A 21,677-nucleotide genomic window follows, 5' to 3' on the forward strand; every position below is an offset into this window, starting at 1 on the left:
GTAACAAGTGCATTAGCAGGCTGCGCACCAGGTTGTTGAAGATTTTGAAGAAGAGTCTTAATTTCTGCAAACTCAGGGGTCAAAATGTCGTTTTTTTCTGCATTTGCACCTACCAGACGCTTCCCGGGAATCAGGCCAATGGGTTTTGCCCCTCTGTGCGAGGGGCGGTTGAGGGTTCACTTGTTGTTTCCCTTCCCCTTTTGCCACACAACCCTCCCCCCATCCTATCTCCTCCTGGCCAACCTCTAGCAGATGGGTCCCCACTAATGTGCCATGGTTCTACTTAATGTTCCCTCCTGACTAACAGGCAGTTTTTCCTTGACCTTGTTGCCATTGTGATTGCACTAAGGGGGTCCAGGCTCTGGGCGCTGTAAAGCGCCTTGAGACAATCTATTGTTCTGGCGCTATATAAATACAATGTAATTGAAACTTCACACACAGTACAACTGATACATTTCAATATCTGAAGACCCGCTTTATGTAAAAATGTGAAATTTGGCATTCTTATACTTGGCCTCATTTGATCACAATTCAACTTGGGCACAATTTAATTTTTTCAAATATTGTTTTCAAACCGTTTCAAAACTAAATTTAGGGCGTGGCATTTAATGATTCAATGACCAATGTCTTCTGATGTAAAGGTCCAAACTTAACTAAAATTGGTACCCTCAACCAGTTCTACATTTAAAGGATGCATGTCAAATTTAGCAAAATTCCATCAATGGGGTGTTGTACAACTGATACGTGCCAATATCTTCAGAACCGCTTGATGAAAAATATGAAAATTGGTATACTTGCTCTGCCTCATTTCCTCACGTGTCCTAATCAAAATGGCCGCCAACCGCTGATTAAAATTCAGCATGCCAATATTTGCTAGTGGAAGGGTCGATGTCCGTTGAACTTCATAGGCTCATTTATAATGACACAAGAGCTGCAGGGAATGGAGTGAAAATACTCCCCCCCCCCCATGGTTTTCTCAAAAGCTTCCAAATCTAGTGCACCCATTTTGAATGAATTGAAATGAATTTCCACTGCTAAAATTTACTGTCAATTTAGAAAAGAAATCACATTTCAAGTTAAACTTCAATGACATTTGAAGTTGTGGCCCATAATGACTATGGTGGATATCTTCTGATGTACAGGTCTAAACCTAAGAGGCCTTGATGCATGCAAACAATACAACATTCTTTGGGCGCACGCCAAATGTATTCAAATTCCATCCAAATTTATCCAATTTCATCATCAATATCATCTTTCATCCAAAGATTTGCTTAAAGAAAATGTGAAATCTGTTGTGCTTTTACTTGGTCCCATTGGCTCAAATTTTCGTAAAAGCCTGATTTATGGGCGGCCTTTTACACAGACAAGCAGAACACTCTCCATCGTTGCAAACACTCTCTGAGCACCTCTCTGTGGCCTGATGCTTGGTACACACACAATCACTACAATGTTCTTTGGGTGCATACCACATTTCGTCAAATTGAATTGATAGGGGGCGCTTAAATATCTCAAGAACCACTTGAGATACAAATCTTAAATTTGGTAGACTTATTTCCTGAAGTGCAAATTGGCTCACTCATCAAAATGGCCGCAAAAGGTCAATCAGATATTTGCCAGTGTAAATGACAATCTTCATGAAACTTCTCAAGCTCATTCATAATTTGCTCATAGAACCTATATACCAAGGGGGCACTGCAATAAGCACGATTACCTTTTCTTCCATATCTCAGGAACTGCATAGGTTAAAACAAAATCTCCCCTTTCCTTTGGTTCCTTGTCCCTAATGAAATTAGACGCACATCAAATATCCAGCCATTTAAATGTCATAATAATGCTAGGGAAAACAAACTCGTCAAAGGCCCTTCATGCTTATACCAACTTCTGGCTATGGTCCTTATTAATTGTATTATTGTGAAATGAAACAATGGGAAATCTACTTCATTATGTGAACTTTTTTTAATAATGCCATACTACCAGTTGGAAACATTCCACATTATACATTATACATTTTTCCACAGAATCTTGTATTGCATGGTATGTAATATTGATAACACTATAGATGAGGTTACCAAACATCAGCAGACCGCGAGGGCATATGTAGCATGTAACAAGGTCATCTAATGTAGGTGTAGGGACTGTCAGGCCCTCTTAACTTATCCAACTATACGTTCACCATCTCCAAATGTCTGAACCAAACTGACAAACAACAAAGGTTACTAACTCACAAAGAATGAACATCAGTCAATTCATGAACATTAATACTGGTGTCCTTTATTTTAGTGCCTACTTGTTGCAGTAATAATCAATACAACAATATTTAAAACTGTCCTGTCGACTGTATTTACAAGCAATGTGATTACACCTCCACCTATATGCTGGCTCAGACCACTTGAAGGTATGTTGCTTTAAAATCTGTCCCCAGCACATTTTTTGCATTACATTTATAAATTCCCGAGTCCATCAGGCCAGGGTCTGGTATGACTATACTTCCCTCCCCTGTCAGATGAATTCCACCTTGTGCTATGAAGCGACTGCTGGGCACAAGTGTTGTGCGTCCGGGCAAGGTCCAAGAGATGTCAGGCTTGGGAATACCAACGGCAATACAGTCCAGTGACACAGATGTTCCCCTGTAAACTCTTAACATTGAAGGGGGTGCAGTTGTAATTTGTGGAGGGTATACCATGATTGTGACTGGGTAGGACAAAAAAGATGATCCATACGTATTAGTAGCTTTGCATATGTAACTTCCTCTGTCAAATTTGGTTGTGTCTTTAACCTGCAGTGTGTTGTTTGCCAGAAATATGACTCTACCAGTGACCTGGGGCTTGGTCAGAATCAGACCATTTGGAAGGGTCCAAGACACTGTGGCCTCTGGCCAGCCTTCAACAGCACATGGCATGTTCAGTGTCTGCCCAAAAGTGACCTTTAAGGAACCGCCACTTCCTCTAATATAAGGCTTTTTTCCTGTTTGTAGTTCATATCGTTTCTCAGCTCGCCCTCCCACATTTTTTGCCTGGCAACGATAAATGCCTTTATCTGTCGTCACTGGGTTGACAATGTGTAGAATTCCACTCCCTGTGAGATGTGTGAACCTGTGTAGTCTGGTGCCTGGAATCAGCTGAGTGTTGTTTGGCAGAATCCATACAAATACTGGTCTTGGCTTACCAGTTGCAATGCATTCTAAAGTTATATCACTTCCATCTGATTTTATAGGATACATTTCTATGTTCGGATTGGGGAAGCTGGGCTTTTCAGCAAGTGTTTCTACTTTTAAAGTGACTGTGAGACTTGCTTCTCCCAAGTCATTTGTTGCAACACACTTAAACTGACCTTCATCAGACTTTCTCACTCCTCTCAGCTCCAAGCTGCCATTTTTATGTACTTGGAACCTGCCACCCACATATGGCATTGTCAAGGACAAGCCAGATGATGTTGTCCAGGTAATGTGTGCCTCTGGATTGCCTTCACTTTTACAATCCATTAGAATAGTTTGATAAGACACTGCTAAAACATTTGTGCTACTTTCACCCCCGTGTCCATTAATGCCCGGCTTTTTATGTTCCACTTGGAGCTCTATGCTGTTAATGGCAGAATAATGTGCCAAACAAGTATACCTCCCTTCATCACTTATAGCAACTTTTTTGATGATCAATGTTCCATCCTTCAAAATTTGGTGATGGATTGAAGTGGACGGAATTACATTATTGCTAGGAGAAAGCCATATGAGTGGACTTAGAAGATTTCCATGAGATTTACATTTTAAATAGGCTGGCTTCCCAAGTTGAGCCCAAAATGAAACTAGGTCCTTGGAGACAATCCTGGGAGATTCTGTGACCACTCTGACATTGACTTTCATTCCATCTTCCCCTATTGCATTCTTGACATAACATATATAGTCCCCCTCATCCTTTTTGTTGATCTGCTTCAGCAACAATGTTCCGTTGCTGAAGACAACATAATGGTCAAAATGGCTTCTGTTGGCATTTGACTGAAGGGCAGAGTTGATAACTGTGCCATCTGGAAGACTCCAGGAAACTTCAGGGTTTGGGAAACCAGAACTTACACAGTCCACCTGGAGTTTTTCACCCAAGGACACACTTAGCTGTGGGACTCCTGTGTTTTCAATCTTGGGAGGCTTCTTGAAGATGACTACTTGAAAGTTCTGTACATCCTCCCCATTTGACTGCTGAGACATACAAACATATTTTCCTGCAAGCTTTTCAGTCAGTTGCTGGATTCGCAGGGTTCCATTAGGAAAAGCAGTGACAAAGCTTTCAGGGCTAGAAAAAAAAATAGTTTTCAAATAAGTAGCCATTTTAAAGTGATTGTAACACTGTAACAGTTCATTCACATACACGTGTTGCATTAATTTTTGGCGGGCTGTTATAATGCATACAATTATAGTGAGATTGGGGTCAACAACCAATCACGCCATTATGAATTGCTGACTGTGTAGTTACCTATCTAACGTGATAATGTTAGATAGTTGGCGCTGACGCCCGCGCAAATCACTTCAGACATATTTTTGGTAACTATACTGGGGTTTTTACATGGTACAGTGTCTATTTCTCAGTTACTTTTAAAAACTCTAAGAAAAAAAGAGGCAATCAAATTACATTTATGTACAAATATGACAATCTGCAGAGTTGAGTTTTTCAGTCTTGCTCTCTTTGGATATTTGCATAAACGTAGTTAGATTGGCTGGCGTCTGCTGCGTTGCCCATTAAAAAACTTTTCTCAACTTTCTAACTCAAGCAAATTAAGCAACGGAACCACAATTCAGTTCGGCATCACCTGACGTCACCCCACTCAAAGTTGCCTCTCAAAGAAGCCTCCAACACGTATATGTGAATACAACATAACACACACACACAATATATACACACACACACACACACACATATACAGCCACGGAAAAAATTAAGAGACCACTTCAAAATTATCAGGTTCTCTGGTTTTACTATTTATTGGTATGTGTTAAAGTATAATGTACATTTTTGTTTTATTCTATAACCTACTGGCAACATTCCTACCAAATTTCAAATAAAAATATTGTCATTTAGATCATTTATTTGCAGAAAAATGACAATTTGGTCAAAATAGCAAAAAAGATGCAGTGTCTTCAGATCTCGAATAATGCAAAGAAAACAAGCTCATATTCATTTTTAAACTACACAATACTAATGCTTTAACTTAGGAAGAGTTCAGAAATCAATATTTGGTGGAATAACCTTGATTTAAAATCACAACTTTTATGTGTCTTGGCATGCTCTCCACCAGTCTTTCACATTGCCGTTGGGTGACTTTATGCTACTCCTGGTGCGAGAATTCAAGCAGCTCGGCTTCTTTTCATAGCTTGTGACCATCCATCTTCCTCTTGATCACATTTCAGAGGTTTTTTATGGGATTCAGGTCTCGAAATTGGGCTGGCCATGACAGTGTCCTGATCTGGTGGTACTCCATCCACACCTTTACTGGCCTGGCTGTGTGGCATGGAGCATTGCCCTGCTGGAAAAAAACACTTCTCAGAGTTGGGGAACATTGTCAGAGCAAAAGGAAGCAAGTTTTTCTTCCGGGAGAACGTTCTACTTTGCCTGGCTGAGGTTTGTAAAAGACCATAAGGATTGAACCAAAGCGGACTGGAGGGTCTTCTAAGTTCGTCTTCTCTGATGAGTCCAATTTTCAGCTTTGCCCAACACATGGTCGTCTGATGGTTAGACGGAGACCTGGAGAGGCCTACAAGCCACAGAGTCTTGCACCTACTGTGAAATTGGACTCATCCGAGAAGACGAACTAGGAGACCCTCCAGTCGGCTTTGGTTCAATCCTTATGGTCTTTTACAAACCTCAGCCAGGCAAAGTACAACGTTGTCCCGGAAGAAGAACTTAATTCCTTTTGCTCTGACAATGTTCCCTAACTCTGAGAAGTGTTTTTTTTCCAGCAGGGCAATGCTCCATGCCACACAGCCAGGCCAGTAAAGGTGTGGATGGAGTATCACCAGATCAGGACCCTGTCATGGCCAGCCCAATTTCGAGACCTGAATCCCATAAAAAAAACTCTGAAATGTGATCAAGAGGAAGATGGATGGTCACAAGCCATGAAAAGAAGCCGAGCTGCTTGAATTCTTGCGCCAGGAGTAGCATAAAGTCACCCAACGGCAATGTGAAAGACTGGTGGAGAGCATGCCAAGACACATGAAAGTTGTGATTTTAAATCAAGGTTATTCCACCAAATATTGATTTCTGAACTCTTCCTAAGTTAAAGCATTAGTATTGTGTAGTTTAAAAATGAATATGAGCTTGTTTTCTTTGCATTATTCGAGATCTGAAGACACTGCATCTTTTTTGCTATTTTGACCAATTGTCATTTTTCTGCAAATAAATGATCTAAATGATAATATTTTTATTTGAAATTTGGTAGGAATGTTGCCAGTAGGTTATAGAATAAAACTAAAATGTACATTTTACTTTAACACATACCAATAAATAGTAAAACCAGAGAAACTGATAATTTTGAAGTGGTCTCTTCATTTTTTCCGCGGCTGTACATACAGTATATATACACATACATACAGGGTCGGACCGGGAACAAACAATTTCCCCAAGATATTCGCTGCAATATCAAGCGATTAATAACATAGGCTAAGCGATAGATAAGAACTGTTGTATGGTTGTACGAGTTGCAAAATTGCAAAATTATTCATGGAAGGTATGACCAGTCTTTTTTCTCCTCCTAGTCATTTGGTGCTAGTGAACTGTTAATGTTATCACTGCAGCCAATGCTAATATTTTGCCTGGCACTGGCAGCAATAAAGTTATTTTTTAATACATTTATTAGTTTTGCACTTCCTGTACCTTCTTGGAATATTTACAGTATAGGTAGCCTACTTGGGATATTTACAGTATAGGTAGCCTACTTGGGATATTTACAGTATAGGGAGCCTACTTAGGATCTTTACACTACAGGCAGCTTACTTGGGATATTTACACTATAGGTAACCTACTTGGGATCTTACAGTTTAGGTTGCTTACTTGGGATATGTACAGTATAGGTAGCCTACTTGGGATATTTACAGGAAAGGTAGCTTACTTGTAACCCCCAGTCAGATGGCTGTTCCAACATCAAGTGGGCTGCACTTGGAAGTCAAATCTTTTTTCCCAACATAGTTGTTGGCCTTGCAGCCCAATTAAGATTTTGCTAGATTGCCAGTCCGAGCCTGTGTATACATACGGTTGTGTGTATATATATATATATACTGTATATATCACTTTCTTTCTCTCTCTCTCTCTCTCTCTCTATAGAGAGACAGAGAGCAAGAGACAGAGAGCAAGAGAGGGGTTACAGTTGTGTGTGCACATATAAATACACACACAACTGTGCTAAATAAATACATACTGTACATATTTTTATTTACAGAGAGATAGACGGATATGCCAGTTGTATGAATATCTGAGATATCTAGACATTCTGGAACTCCTTCATTCTTAAATAAATACATTTAGAATTATAATATTGTTTCAATGATGAAGTACCTGTAGTGATGTGCAAGAAGTTTCTTGGATGGCAATCTCCAAACTGTGCGATGATAAGAACAGTGTAAGTATATTGTTGAGCCATACATGGCAGACACATTATGTTGCTGTTGCTCACGCTGTTTGGGAAGGTAGGAGTCCAGTCTGGTATCAAGCAGAAACAATCTCTTGACAGAGCCCGCTGTATTGGTAGCTGTGCACTCATATCTACCACCATCGGTCACAGAAACATTTTTGATGTAGAGTGTTCCATTAGGAAAGACAAAGGGGCGTCCCTTAAGAGGTTTGGTGGGTTCCAAGCATGTGCCATCAGGAAGACTCCATTTGGTGACTGGATGGGGTTCCCCCTTAGCTGTACAGTGCAAATGGATGCTTGTTCCAATGGATATTGCCAGGCTTTCGATTGCATCCTCATTGATGGTTGGCAGTGAAGCTACAACATTGAGCTTATAAGTCATTGTATCTTCCCCAGCTTCATTGCTGGCAATGCATTGATAGAACCCTTCACTTGAAGAATGTACTGATGGAATGTTCAGGGTGCCATTAGCTAAGAGTGAGGCCATTGCATTTGTTTCCACCCCTTGCAATGAGGTTCTGTCAGGGAGAATCCAGGAAATCTGCACTTTGGGCTTTCCCAGTGCAACACAGTGCAGGTTTATTGACTTGCCAAGATACACAGACAAATCTTTTGAGGGTGGATTTACAATTATTGGCCTCTGAGTCATGACAAATAGAGTGACCACATGGTGGGCTGAACCAAATCTATTGTGTGCTAAACAGAGGTATTGTCCTTTGTCTTCTGGCTGAAGATTTTTGACAACAAAGGTACCATTTGGAAGAACTTCAAACCTCAAAGTTTCCTCATGTTTTATACCTGCTTGAATTGTAGCACCTGCAAAGAAACAAACAATATACTCAAGATAAGTTAGAGTTAGGTAGGGGGGGTGGGGGGTGTTAGGGGGCAGGATGTTAGATGTACAGTCATTAAGTTTAATCACTGATTTCTATCACTTTTCAACGTTTGAAAATAGTTTTGGGTCACCCATATAATAGGAGGGTTAACCCATGGTGTGGGCCTACTGCAAACAACATTTTTGAATGTGCTGAACATTGGATGCTGAAGGAACAATACTAAAGAGAACCAAAAACTACAGTTGAATGCAAATGTTTGGGCACCCTGTGAAAAAGACAGATTAAGTTGACTTTTGAAATGAAAAGCAGGAAATAGAACCTCTGCGGCAAACAAATGTTGCTAATGTTAAACAATGAAGCTTACTTCATAGTTTCATTCCGTGTTACTTCATAAATCATGAACTTAAAAAAGGTGTAATTGTGGCATATGCAAAACGTAGGGAACCATAAGTCAGCACTTAGTAGGCTAATGCTCCTTAGGCAGATATCACAGCTCACAAATGACTTAAATGTCTCTCCATTATTGATTTATGAATTTCCACCCTCTTCTTTGCAGATCACTTTAAGTTCTGGGATACATTTAGGGTGGCTTGCAGGCACATCATGTTATATATTTCCCTACAGATTTGTACCTCCAGCAAGGAGGTTATGCGATCGGGTCCGTTAATTTATTTGTCCGTCTGTTTGTCTGTCTGTGGACAAGATTTCTCAGAAACTACTGGGCGGATCTTTCTGAAATGTTTACAAGAGGTGAATCTTGGTCCTGGGACATCCCCATTAAAATTTCAGGTGGATCCGGATTTGTGTACCTCCTAGCTGGAGGTCAGAAATCTCGGATTGCTCTTGTTTTATCATGCTTTGGAGACTGCTGTATATTCTAAAAGCTACTGTTTGCATTTATTGAAGTAGTTCATGGTGCATGTTGAGGCATCCTTTGTCCTGTTGTAGAGACCAATGATCATGCAGGCTTCAGGTTCTTCACTGACTGCATGACTTTTGCTTTGTGAATTTGCTCATATTAAGTGGAATCCATCCATTTCATGTTTCCTGTACCACTGGCTGTTATAAAATTATAAAACAGTTTCCATCCACATCCTGAAAGTGACATTTTGCAACAATTGTCAACAGCAGCAGCTTCAAAATCCTTATATCCAAAATTACTCTGGCTTATATATTTCTCTGCATACATCAGACATTAACATTTGTGATAACAGAAGTTTCTTTCTGTTTCTAGGTAGACCCTAGATATGTGCAAGTGGCAGATAAATCTTCCTGTTGATATTGTTATATGAAGGGTTTGGTTTGGGTTTGCTTGACCCAGCAGACATGCAGTTTTACCTGAAAATGTTCTCCACAAGATCTCATCGTGATAAGATCAGTTACCCTTAACAGCCATTTCTTGAGTCACGTGGGACCGCCGAGGGTGATGGCTGCCTAGAACTTTCCTCCATCAAAATCCCCTAATTTTCATGCCAATTCGAAAGTTAAAGCCCAGAATTTATGTTTAAACTATTTGTAAAGTATAGCAATTACCAAATACGCGTGATTAGGCGTGACTATTCCGAGTTTTTCCTCCCCTCATGTCATTTACGTCGAAAAACAGAACAGCTAAGCAAAGAGTAAACTACGCTAGCATGGCTAGTGGAACTACAACCAAGGCAGGATCCAACTCAGCCGATGTCCCCAGCCCTACAATAGATGCCCTAGCCGGACTTCAGGCAACACTGGAGAAAACAATGCATGAGATGGCTCAGGTTAGTGGGATACTTAAAGAGCTACAAGAGGATGTTTCCCAAATTAAGAGAATGCAAACTAAAACTAGCGTGGACGTTACAAACATATTTGAAAGACTGGAGGAGGCAGACGGTCGAATTATGGATTTGGAAACTGAAAACACCAGGCTGGCCACTGAATTGCAGAAAGGAGCAAAGCATTGTGAGGAGTTGGACAGAGCCATGCAAAATGCAGAAAATAGGGAAAGACAATTGAATTTGCGGCTGGTTGGATTAAAGGAAAGAGAAGGCGAAAATTTGAGGGAGCTAGCTTGTCAGCTGATAGGTGAAGTTTTGCAGTGAAGCTAGATGACAATGAGCTACAGCGGGTATATCGACCAGGGTCACCTTCCAGAGGTGAGGATTCCCCTCCGCGGCCGGTCGTTATGAGATTCCATTCTTAATTGGAGAGGGATCGAGTGATGGCCGCTGCTAAAGGGAAATACAAAATCAAGACAGCGCTGGAATGGAAAGGGTCTAAGATTTCATTCTTTCCTGACGCAACGAAAGCTGTAGCTGAGAAGAGGAGGACATTTACGGACGTTCGGAAGAAACTTCACGAGATGGACATTCGTTTTACGCTCGCCTACCCTGCAAAACTTTTCTTCACTTGGAAGGGGAAGAAAATTACTTTTGAAGACCACAAGAAAGCACTACAATTCCTGAACAAGGAGACGGAAGGCTCTAAGTGACTGTGGGTAGGCTCCTTTAATCAATGCAAACCTAGCTAAGTCTTTATGACAGGTGTCTTTGTAGCCTATTTGGGCTATATATTACATCAGTGCTAGAGGTTTGTTGTGGTGAAAATATTGGCTTGGGAACCAACACCTTATTGTTTTCAGTTTTACTTTCTTCTACTCAAAACAAGCCACTTTCAAAATATTTTAAAGATTTAGTGCTATTATCACTTGTAGTAATACAACAAGCTACCTGGTTTTGCTTTACGTGCCTATTAGGGCTATATAGGCTACTGCGTCAGTGCTAGATGTTCGTCGTGGTGAAAATATTGGTTTGGGAACCAACAGATTTTTATTTAATTTTTTTCAGTTTTACTTTCTTCTACCTTAAACAATCCACTTTGAAAATATTTGAAAGATTTAGTGCTATTATCATTTGTAGTAATTCAACAACCTATCTGGTTATGCTTCACATGTATGGATCACTTCTGTTAATATAGGGCTTAAATAGTATTGGGATTAGGGGGATTGAAAGGTGACCATTGGATAAGCGCCTCATGGACCAGATCAAGGGAGGGGTTTCCCCCATGAAGCTTGAGGGACAGGTTTTGTGGGGGATTGTGGGCAGAGATGGGGTGTTTGTGTTATTAACCTTAGGTTCAAGGGTTCGTTCATGTTTGATTGTGCAGGTGTTTGTATTTGTTAGTGTATGGGCATTTTATGTTATTTTTAAATATTTATTATCATTTTCTGTTTTTTTCCCCCTCCCCTTTTTGTCCTTACTGGTGGGTGGTGGTAGTATGCCATGATGGAGCATGATGTCGATGAATGCACAGTTTAATTATAACAGTCATATAAGAGTCATTTCTTGGAATGTAAATGGGACCCAGAATCCTACTAAATTGAAAAAGTGTCTGCTTTATCTTAAATCAAGGCAGGCGGATGTGGTGCTTTTACAGGAGACTCATATGAGAAATTCAGAGGCAATGAGGCTCAGAAAGGGCTGGGTGGGCCATGTATTTCATAGCTCATTTGACACTAAGAAAAGAGGTGTCGCAATACTAGTGCATAAGAAACTGAAGTTTGTTTTACTAAAGGAGCATACAGATGAAGAAGGTAGGGTTGTCTGTATTGAAACTATAATTAATGGAAAGAAAATTAACATATGTAATATCTACGCACCTAATGAGGATGATCCTGAATTTTTCCACGAAATCAATAGACTTCTTGCGACATTTGAAGATGGACTTTAATCAGACCCTAGACCCTGTATTAGATAGATCTAAGTACTACCATGCACCATCTAAGGGTCGAGTAGCATTGGGTCAACTCCAGGAGGATATTGGTTTGGTTGACATCTTGAGATTGATGAATCCTATTAAAAGGGACTACACCTTTTATTCACATAATCATAAGTCACACAGTAGAATTGATTATTTTGTAATTTCTAAAGACCTTATTGAGTCAGTAATTGATAGCACAATAGGTGTCATAGCACTAACTGACCATGCAACAGTGGAGCTGTGTATATCTATTTGTGTTGAAAAAGTCAATAGTAACAGGTGGAGACTCAATGTGTCTCTTTTACAAAACACTTTGTTTAAACAGACACTTTCAGAAGAACTTACAAACTTCTTTCAGATTAACATTGGTTCTACTTCAAAAATAGGCACAGTATGGGAGGCTTCAAAGGCATGCATAAGACGCGTAATTATTGCTGAAGCATCAAAAAGAAAGAGACAAGATAGGGAGACGATCAGTAGGCTGGAAGGTAAGATAAAACAAAAAGAGAGAGAACTGTCAGAAAACTATAGTGAAGACTTGCTTAAACAGGTGTGTGAGCTGAAGTACAGCCTAAATTATATATACTGCAAGAAGGCTGAGTAGGCCATGTTCAGGCTTAAGGCCAGCTTCTACGAAAGCGGAGAGAAGGCTGGTAAACTGTTGGCTAGACAATTGAAAAAGCAAGACACTGCTAGTGCCATTCCAGGAATTAAAGGAAGCAATGGACATATAGTTACCTCAGCTAAAGAAATTAACCAGGTGTTTATTGATTTTTATAAAAATCTTTACACATCAGATACAGTTCCCTAGTCTTTCACCAGAACAAGTGCAGCTTTTGGAAGCTCCAATTAGAGAGGAAGAGGTTAGGAAAGCCATGCAGTCAGGTAAGGCCGCTGGAAATGATGGGTTCCCTGCTGAGTATTACAAGCTTTACATTGATATCTTAGCACCTATATTGACAAAAGTATACTCAGAGTCATTATCAATTGGACAGCTGCCTAACACTTTAAATGAATCAGTAATTTCTATCATCCTTAAGAAGGGTAGGGATTCTCTAGATCCAGCTAGCTACCGACCCATTAGTCTGGCTAATGTAGACTATAAAATTCTCACTAAAGTTCTGGCTATACGACTTGAAAAGATTGTTCCTTGTATTATACATGCAGATCAGGTGGGTTTTGTGAAGGGCAGGTCATCCTCTGACAATTTGAGACGTCTACTCCACCTTATGTGGCAAAATAGAGAGGCTGACGAACCCGTCGCTGCCTTCTCTTTAGACGCAGAGAAGGCCTTTGACAGGGTGGAGTGGCGGTTTCTGATTCATGTTCTAGAGAACTTTGGATTTGGACTGGGATTCATTAAATGGATTCAGTTGATTTATGCAGAACCAAAGGCATTAGTGCTGACTAACGGAGTGGTTTCATCTTTTTTCAACATATCTAGGGGTGCAAAACAAGGAGACCCCCTCTCTCCACTATTATTTATTTTATTTCTTGAGCCACTTGCAATGGCAATCAGATCAGATACAAGGAATTAAAGCAGGAGGAAGGGAGCATAAGCTGTTCCTTTATGCTGATGACATCCTTTGGCTGTCTGTAGATCCTGTCTCCTCAGCTCCCAGGCTTTTGAAAATTATGGAAACCTTCTCTGAAATATCAGGCTACAAGATCAATTGGCATAAGTCTGAAGTAATTAAGTATCTAGAACCTGTCTTCCAACAATTAATAATGCACTTCAGTTCAAGTGGATAGACTCGGGTATGCAATATCTTGGGATTCGGCTTACTCCAACTATTAATGACATGGTACAGGCTAATTTTTACCCATTGCTTCCGCGCATAAAGGATAACCTGGATAAGTGGAAACTGATCAACCTTAGCTTATGGGGAAAAATAAACACCATTAAGATGATGGTTGCTTCCCAGGTGAATTACATATCAATGTTGGTGCCACTAACTGTTCCAGACTCTTTCTTTAAACAGTACAATCAAATAATTAGAGAATTTCTGTGGAATGGCAAGAAGCCCCGTATGAAGCTTGAAAAGTTGTATACTACTAGAAGCAAGGGAGGGTTGGCTTTGCCCAATGTTGAATTATACAGAACAGCTTTTGAGGTGTCTAAATTGGCTAAACACTGGTGTGGTGAGCATTCAAGTCTGGGCTGGTTGGATATAGAGAGGGAGCTGGTGTCTCCATTTGAACCAATTGAGTCTATGTCACAAGGTCTTAAGAAGAATAGGCATCCAAACCCAATACTGCAGTACTCCAGGGAGACATGGGCAAAAGTACATAAGCAACTGCATATATCCCATTATAAGCAAAAGTATTCATCCATTTGGAATAATCCCTCAATTCAAGTAGGGAAGAAACCTTTTGTATGGGCCACCTGGCTGAACCAAAACATTAAGAGGTTAAGCGACTTGTAAGCTGACGGCTTGTTCCAGTCATTTGAGGAACTCAAACTAAAATTCAATTTAAAGGATAAAGCAGATTTCTGGAGGTATTTACAACTGAGGAGCTGCGTAACAAGTGTGAAGGTCTCTCTTGATGAAGACACAAATAAGCTACTCTGTTACTTTAGGGAGCCAGAGATTTTTCGTACTGCCTCTGCTTTTTATAAAATCATGGCAGATAGTATGTATGGTCACTGTGATCCCTTAAGGCAAATCTGGGAGAGGGACTTAAACTCAAACATTGAGGGTAAGGCATGGGAAAAGGTGGTATTCAATGCAGGATGGCCTGTGAGGGATGCAATAAGTAAATTTACACACTATAAGGTTATCCACAGATATCATAGAATGGGATTAATGAAAGACAATGTATGTTGGAAATGTAGGAAAGCTACAGGTTCATACCTCCATCTTTTGTGGGATTGCCCTCTAGTTTTTCCATTTTGGAGACAAATCATTAAAACTATTGGAGAGTGGTTAAGTACAGCATTACCAGAGTCTCCACAACTGTGTCTGCTTGGAGATAGGTCCCTTGTACCACCAGAAGTGTCTAAGGCAGAGGCTGCCCTGGCACTAGCTGGGTTTATCGCTGCAGTCAGAATTGTCCTTAGACACTGGAAGAGCCAAATAAGGCCTAGTTTTACAGAATGGCTGAAGCTAATGACAGACACAGCCTCTTTTGAAGATCTTATTGCAAGACTGAATGATGGTAGGGGTAAATTCTACCAGGTCTGGTCTCATTTCCTACATTTTATTAATTTTCAACTGAATAGTGCCCCATAATTAACTATTTTCAAGTATTAATCAATCTTAACTAGCACAACCCCCCCCCCCTTCGTTTATTTTTTTCTTTTTTTCTTCTCTATTTAATTTTTTTTACTTATTTCAATTGTGTATTTCTGTAACTCTCTGTTTATTGCCCTGACTGTTGTGTAGTGTGTGTATAGTGTAGAATGTGTGATGTTCAATGTGAGGTGTATGTTGTGTGTTTCTCAAATGGAAAAAACAATAAACACTTTGATTATAAAAAAAAACAGCCATTTCTTAAGTTATTGTAAATGGCAAACTGGAATGCTTTGATATATTTCTTGATAACTTTCTACTGCTTTGAAGTGGAAGTTTTCCCAGACTTTGCACATGCCATAATTACTGTTATTTCATTTTTTTTTTATTTTTCAACAGTGCAGAAACAACTAAAGAAAGTGTAATTTTTACGTGTTCCTTTGCTGCAGGGGTTGTATTTACTTTTTTCACTTCAAAAATCAACAAAATGCAGATTTTGCTCAGAGGTGCTCGAACCAAGATGTAGCTAAAGATTACAGGGAATGTTAAACTCTTGGACCTAGTAGAAAAATGTTGCCCTGTCAAAAATATAGTCTTCTCCTTGAGCATTGAGTTGGACTTTTTGCGCCCTCAAAGAGCCCATATTGTTTTAAGTATAATAATAAGTTGCTCCTCATGCTCACCTGAGGACACCTTCTTCCATGAAATCGTAGGTTGGGGACGACCAATGGCCTGACAGGGAAGATACACATCTGTTTCGGGTGGAGCAGAAACGACAACTGTATTCAGAGAGGAAATTTGTGGCTTAAATCCACTACCCATCAGGTCTGGAAAGGATACTGCTGTGCTCAATTTTGGTAATCTTGCGTATCTGTCGTACCACTGGCTGCCATACATCATACTAGCTGTGGAGTATGGGTTGATAGTGGCTGTTAAGGTAGGGGGAGGTGTTATAGGCTTGAAGCTACTGGACATTTTAGAGGCTTGCTCAGGTCTTGGAGTGGGTTTGATAATCCGTGGCTTTGGGGTAACAAGCCTCCCAAACTTTAAGGAAAGGAAGTTTACCCGAGACTGTCTGTATCGGTTGCGAAGCCTGGAGAGCCGCAAGAAATCCTTGGCACTGGATGAAGATGGATGAAGAGTTGGGTGAGGGGCGATGGTCCGGCCATTTATAGTGTGATGGATGGAAGTCGTGAGTCTCAGAGGCCAGCTTGTGATCTCTGGTTGACTGGTCACAAAGGAGTTCCATTGTTTAAAGTTCGTAGATGCATGATTGGGAAAGTGCCAAGGGTGACCACTAGTAGGGGCAAAAGCATGGGGTCTCTGTGTTGGTGCTAATGGATTTCTTTCCCAGAAATTGTGTCTCTGAATCCAGGGTTGGGTAGGAATAGTGTCAGGTGTTGATGTTATATGCCTTGTTAAGTCATGGTGTTTTGAGTTTGTTTCATGGTGTTTTAATTTTTGTACCTTTTGAACTAGGATAGCTTTTGTAACAATTGGTGGTGCTGTGATGCCTACAGAATTTACAGCTGTAGGAGATAAAGGTATGTTAATGGTAGTCTCATGTTTTCTGGGAGAGAAAGTTGTTGATGTGATAATCAGTGGCTTTCGTTTGCTGTCATTTATTTTGGTGTTTATATTCTTACTGTTTATATTTTCATTCTTTGTATCCTTTACATTTTTCCTGTTTGGATACACATTAGATTCCTTTTTTGATACTAGTGTTGTGCTGTCATATGAAAATGTCAAATATTTAGGGGTATAATTAATAACTGTATTTGTAGTGTGCTCTCCAGCGTTAGTGAGCTCATTATAAGATTGCTTTGTAGTAGCTGGATAATAAACCTCTCTATTTCTAGACCGATGCTTTCCATTTCTATTCATATCTCTACGCGCTAAATTTGTGTGATCCCTGATTTTGGTTTTACTCCGTGTTATATTTATGGAAGTTTTGGTTGTTTTATCCTTGTTAGAATCAGGAGAATATCTGTTAGGGTAAGGTCTTCGCAGTGGTGGTCTTCTCCGTCTCCATGTCTGTGTTAAATTTGAGTTCATATTTAATCTCAAATTGATTTCAGACCTTGGGCGTTCAGATTTGGACTGTCGGGTCAATGTGTCATTGTTTCCTCCAGGAGAATCTGAATATCTACTGTGATGGTTTATAGTTTTCATATGTTCTCTTGAAATTGGTTTATCAGACTGATTTAGTTTTGACACATGTTTTTCAAGACCTGTGCTATTCATTTCATCTACATTATCTGTTCTCATTACTGCAATTATTTTAGCTACTATAGTGGTGGTACTTATGGTATGTGTGACATTTCTTTGTGATGCCATTGTTGTTATCTGGGTATATGGTGGCAGTGATTGACCTTCAACATTGTCTTTTTCCTTATACATGGAGGCAATCACTTCTATAGATGTGCCCCCCTTTCTGAAGCTGTGCTTCCCTCTGCCTCCCTTACCACCTCTGTAAAACCCTTCAGACCCTCTTTCATTCCCATGAAATGTTTGTTGTGGTTGTTTTGGAAGTTGATACTCTATCTCCTCATAACCTGACCCCTCATTTTCAATCTCAATTTCAGCCAGATGAAATTCACTTTCATTTATGCTGACTTTTTCTTTCTCTTCCATGTTTCCATTTGTGACAACAAGAAGATGTGAAAGCATATCTACTCCATAGAGATTAATTGCCAAGCAGATATATATTCCTGCATCATTATGGCTCACATCAGTTATAACCAGGGTATTGTTCTGAAGCATAGATACTCTTCCCTTTGACTGGGAGGTTGCAAGAATTTTAGAATTGGGAAGATACCAGCTGATTTCACTAGGATGAGGTGATGACACTGAACAGTCAAGCGAAAGCACACTCCCACTCTCCAAAGAAATCTTCTTGCCATTGAGAGCACTTGGACTTAGCTGTTGTTCTCTGACAGCGAGCCGGAAGAACACTGTATCCACATCCATTTCAGTCTTTACTATGCAGTGATAAAGGCCAGAATCCGAGACAGTGACATTGTTAATATGTAATTTATTGTCCTCAGTTGCGATATTCTCTGAATCAGTTTTTTCAAGAAGTGTCAAGTCAGGATGCATCCATTCTACCTGATGTTGTCCTGAGCTGTGTATGTTACACTCAAAAGTCACATTCGATCCCTTACTGGCTGACTGGATTTGTGTTGACATTCCTCGTTGTATCACAGCCCAGGATGATACATCTTTATCATGTGATGCTTTGTGACTTGTGAGGAATGTGCTAAAGTTTAACACAAGTTTTTTTGATGTGGTTTTGCGTCGGTTAAGCTGGAGAGTAATTCTTGGTTGTAAAAGCCATGAGGGCTCAGCCGTTACGTGTCCTTTAAGGTCTGTAAAATATGAAGAATCCTCATTAACTGCTTGGGAGTATTGAAAACTAACCTGGGAAGTGTTCTCATGTTTCGCACCACGGTCTAATAAAGCAGGACTCTCATAGTAATATGCAATAAGCCTCCACATGTTGTGCAGCTCATCCCTGTCAATTTCACACTCAAGGAGGCTCATCAACGTCACATTCACCATGACCCCAGAGCTCTTGAGGGTCTCCCATACCACTGATGTGCTCTCTGTCGGTCGACTCATTTCACAGGCAACATGGGCCACATTCCCATGAGTGTCTGACAGTGCAAATGTAAGCTGGCCCAGTGGAGGCTCAAGATCTTTGATATATGGTAGGTCTGGCTCAGTATCCTCCCAATGGCTTATCTCCCCAGTTTTCAGAGGAGACTCAATGCAGGGACGTTTGCAGTCAAGCTGTTCAGATCTTAGTTGGAAGACTTGGCTGTTGTTCAGGAGCTGTGGTGAGACACATGTGGCACAGTTTACAATGTAACCAGAATCCTTTTTGCACTTAATTACACCTGTGGAGGCAAAAGGGAGACATGATCTGTTAATTAAATGATTTCCTTTACTTCATTATTTTAGAACCCAACACAATTCAGATTTAATCTTTGGAAATATGCTTCCCACAGAAATGTAACTAATGTATTTCCATGTTATTTTAATTATAAAACATTGGTTTCTTTATATTAGTGACAATAAGACTACATTTATTAACCACTAACCTAACAAATGTTTTCCTTATAGGTACAAATGTACAGTATAGGTGCATGCAGAATTTTCATGGTGAAAATTAACTGAATGCAAAATGTCAGAGATAAAACGAGAGCTGAGAAGTGTTTTGTATTTGATGGATTAGACAGAAGTAAGGGGCTCTGTCATGTTAAAAAGTGACCGTCGAACGACTCTTCAGTGACAGTTGCTATTCCAACGATAGCATTACGTAACCCGGACAGCACGTAGCCCATGCAGATTTTGGCTATCAGTCAGAGAATCTCAAGAGTCATTCGAAAGCCATCAGCTACTTTTTAGTCGCTTAATATTGTGCCTAAATGGACACACTGGGGTACATAGTGTCCGTTTAGGCACAATATTAAGCGACTAAAACGTTTTAGGTACACCTGCCTGCTGGTATCCTGTAAGTAAGCAATGTCATGGCATGTCGTAAGCGATTAGCAATCCCCGTTGTTCTATAGTAAAAGGTTGTGCAAACAATGCCCTGTTTTGTTCAAATGTCCTTGTGGGTGCCGTCAGATATGTCTAAAAATCACAACACATTAACGACTTTAAGCAAAACAACAGATGAATAGCTTAACGCTAACGAGATGCTAGCTGATTAAAAGTGCTTACTTTGATACTATTACAAACTAGCGAGTCAACAACTTTCCTACCACAGTGAAACATCAAGCACATGGTTGTTTTGGTTTGTTTATTGCAGGTCAAATACAAGCAAGCTGGTCTCAGGTAGCGAAGTACAATGCAAGATGCTCTGAAGTAAATTGTGTTATGAGGAATTTAATGCTGCGCCAGGCTGTGGCTTCCAAAAAGAGCCCGGGTGACGTAATGCTAGCGTTGTCATAGCACTCAAGAGTCATTCAAAAGTCACCTGGGCTATTTTTCGCCCCGGTCACTTTTTAACATGACAGCTCCATGATCTTATCACACTGACTCCATTACTGGTCTTTTTAAAATAACATTGTATTGCTGAGCATTGTTGTGAACCTAGCAACTTTCCAGACCCCTTAAGCGACTATTTGGACAAACCGTAGCTACTATCCATAGTGTGTGCCCCGTGTGACTGAGAAGCACTCCTCTCTTTGTGTCTAAGCGAGTGGCAGAGACGGAACAGCACATTTGGTCCACATGGCAAGTGACATAGATGTGAATGAATTGCATATGTGCAAACAGTGTTGCCAAGGCCCAATCACTAATCTGTATGGTTCAATCATTTCATCATTTGGACAATTATCACGGTGTGTCACTCACTGTCACACATGTTAGTCTACAATGCTTCTGACACATGGATAAGTCTCTCTTCAACTGTATCGTCTTAAAGCTGTGTACTGAAATACAAATTCTAAATATTGGAGAGAGTTGTCTTCCACCACCCCCTCCTCCCCAGACTCGAAGCCAGGTTTAGGACACCTAACCTCCACAAACAAGTGCAAGACAAGCGCAATATTAACCTTTGACCACGGCAAGTGACGACGAGTCCTACACTAAAGGTTGATCAGCTAATGTATACCTTTGCAATGTTTTTGCTGTTTGCAAATTATAAACCGGATCATCGTTTTTTGTTTTTATTATTATTCTGTCAATGTAAGCTAGATGCACTGCTGGGTATGTTCAAAATCCTAAAGGACCTACTATAAGACTAGGAGACTTTGGGCCCTATTTGAATGGGGGAAATGACCTACTTCGCTCATGCGGGTTGTCAAAACTCAATGCAGAGACATGGATATAGGCTTGGTGACATATTCGTCTGTGACGGGGGACATTTGAATGTGCCAATTACAAACCATCACTGCCCATGTCTGATTTATCTATCTGGCGAAAAATATCCGTTCCTTTTATTGGAACAGTGGCAGATAATGCCTACATTGTGCCAGATTATGCCTAAACCTGTGTTATGGAATGATGCAATTCATCATTTTTGGATGTCCTAAATATAAAAAGAAGATAATGTTTCTTTAAAAGGTTAAATCCCTAAAATAATTAAGCGTTTGAGAAGAGGAAGTCTAATTTGCCCAACTTGACTAAAGTGCTCAGTCAGCATGATGTGATGCACACAATGAGATGTCTTGTTATTTCTATTCACATATTGTAATCTAGTTACAATGAGGCAGAAGAAATATTACGCTACACCAGCACATTTTCCACAAAAAATAAA

General features: G+C 40.1%; 1 protein-coding gene across 2 annotated transcripts in view; it reads right to left on the bottom strand.

The window, feature by feature from the left end:
* Window positions 1-1,970: 1,970 nt before the first annotated feature.
* Window positions 1,971-21,677, bottom strand: part of LOC308367221 (matrix-remodeling-associated protein 5) — a 39,878-nt gene continuing 20,171 nt past the window's right edge. The window contains exons 5-8 of one of the 2 annotated variants that reach the window (XM_080841059.1): window positions 16,093-19,308; window positions 7,651-8,424; window positions 7,533-7,575; window positions 1,971-4,280 (exon numbers count right to left, since the gene is read on the bottom strand). In XM_080841059.1, coding sequence (XP_080697185.1) covers window positions 2,381-4,280; window positions 7,533-7,575; window positions 7,651-8,424; window positions 16,093-19,308 — 5,933 coding nt within the window. In that variant the 3' untranslated portion in view covers window positions 1,971-2,380. Of the gene's footprint in view, window positions 4,281-7,532; window positions 8,425-16,092; window positions 19,309-21,677 lie in introns of both variants that reach the window. The other variant, XM_080841058.1, reaches the window with a different exon arrangement.

This window comes from Sprattus sprattus (genome assembly GCF_963457725.1).
Source record: "Sprattus sprattus genome assembly, chromosome: 6".
Lineage (NCBI taxonomy): Eukaryota > Metazoa > Chordata > Actinopteri > Clupeiformes > Clupeidae > Sprattus > Sprattus sprattus.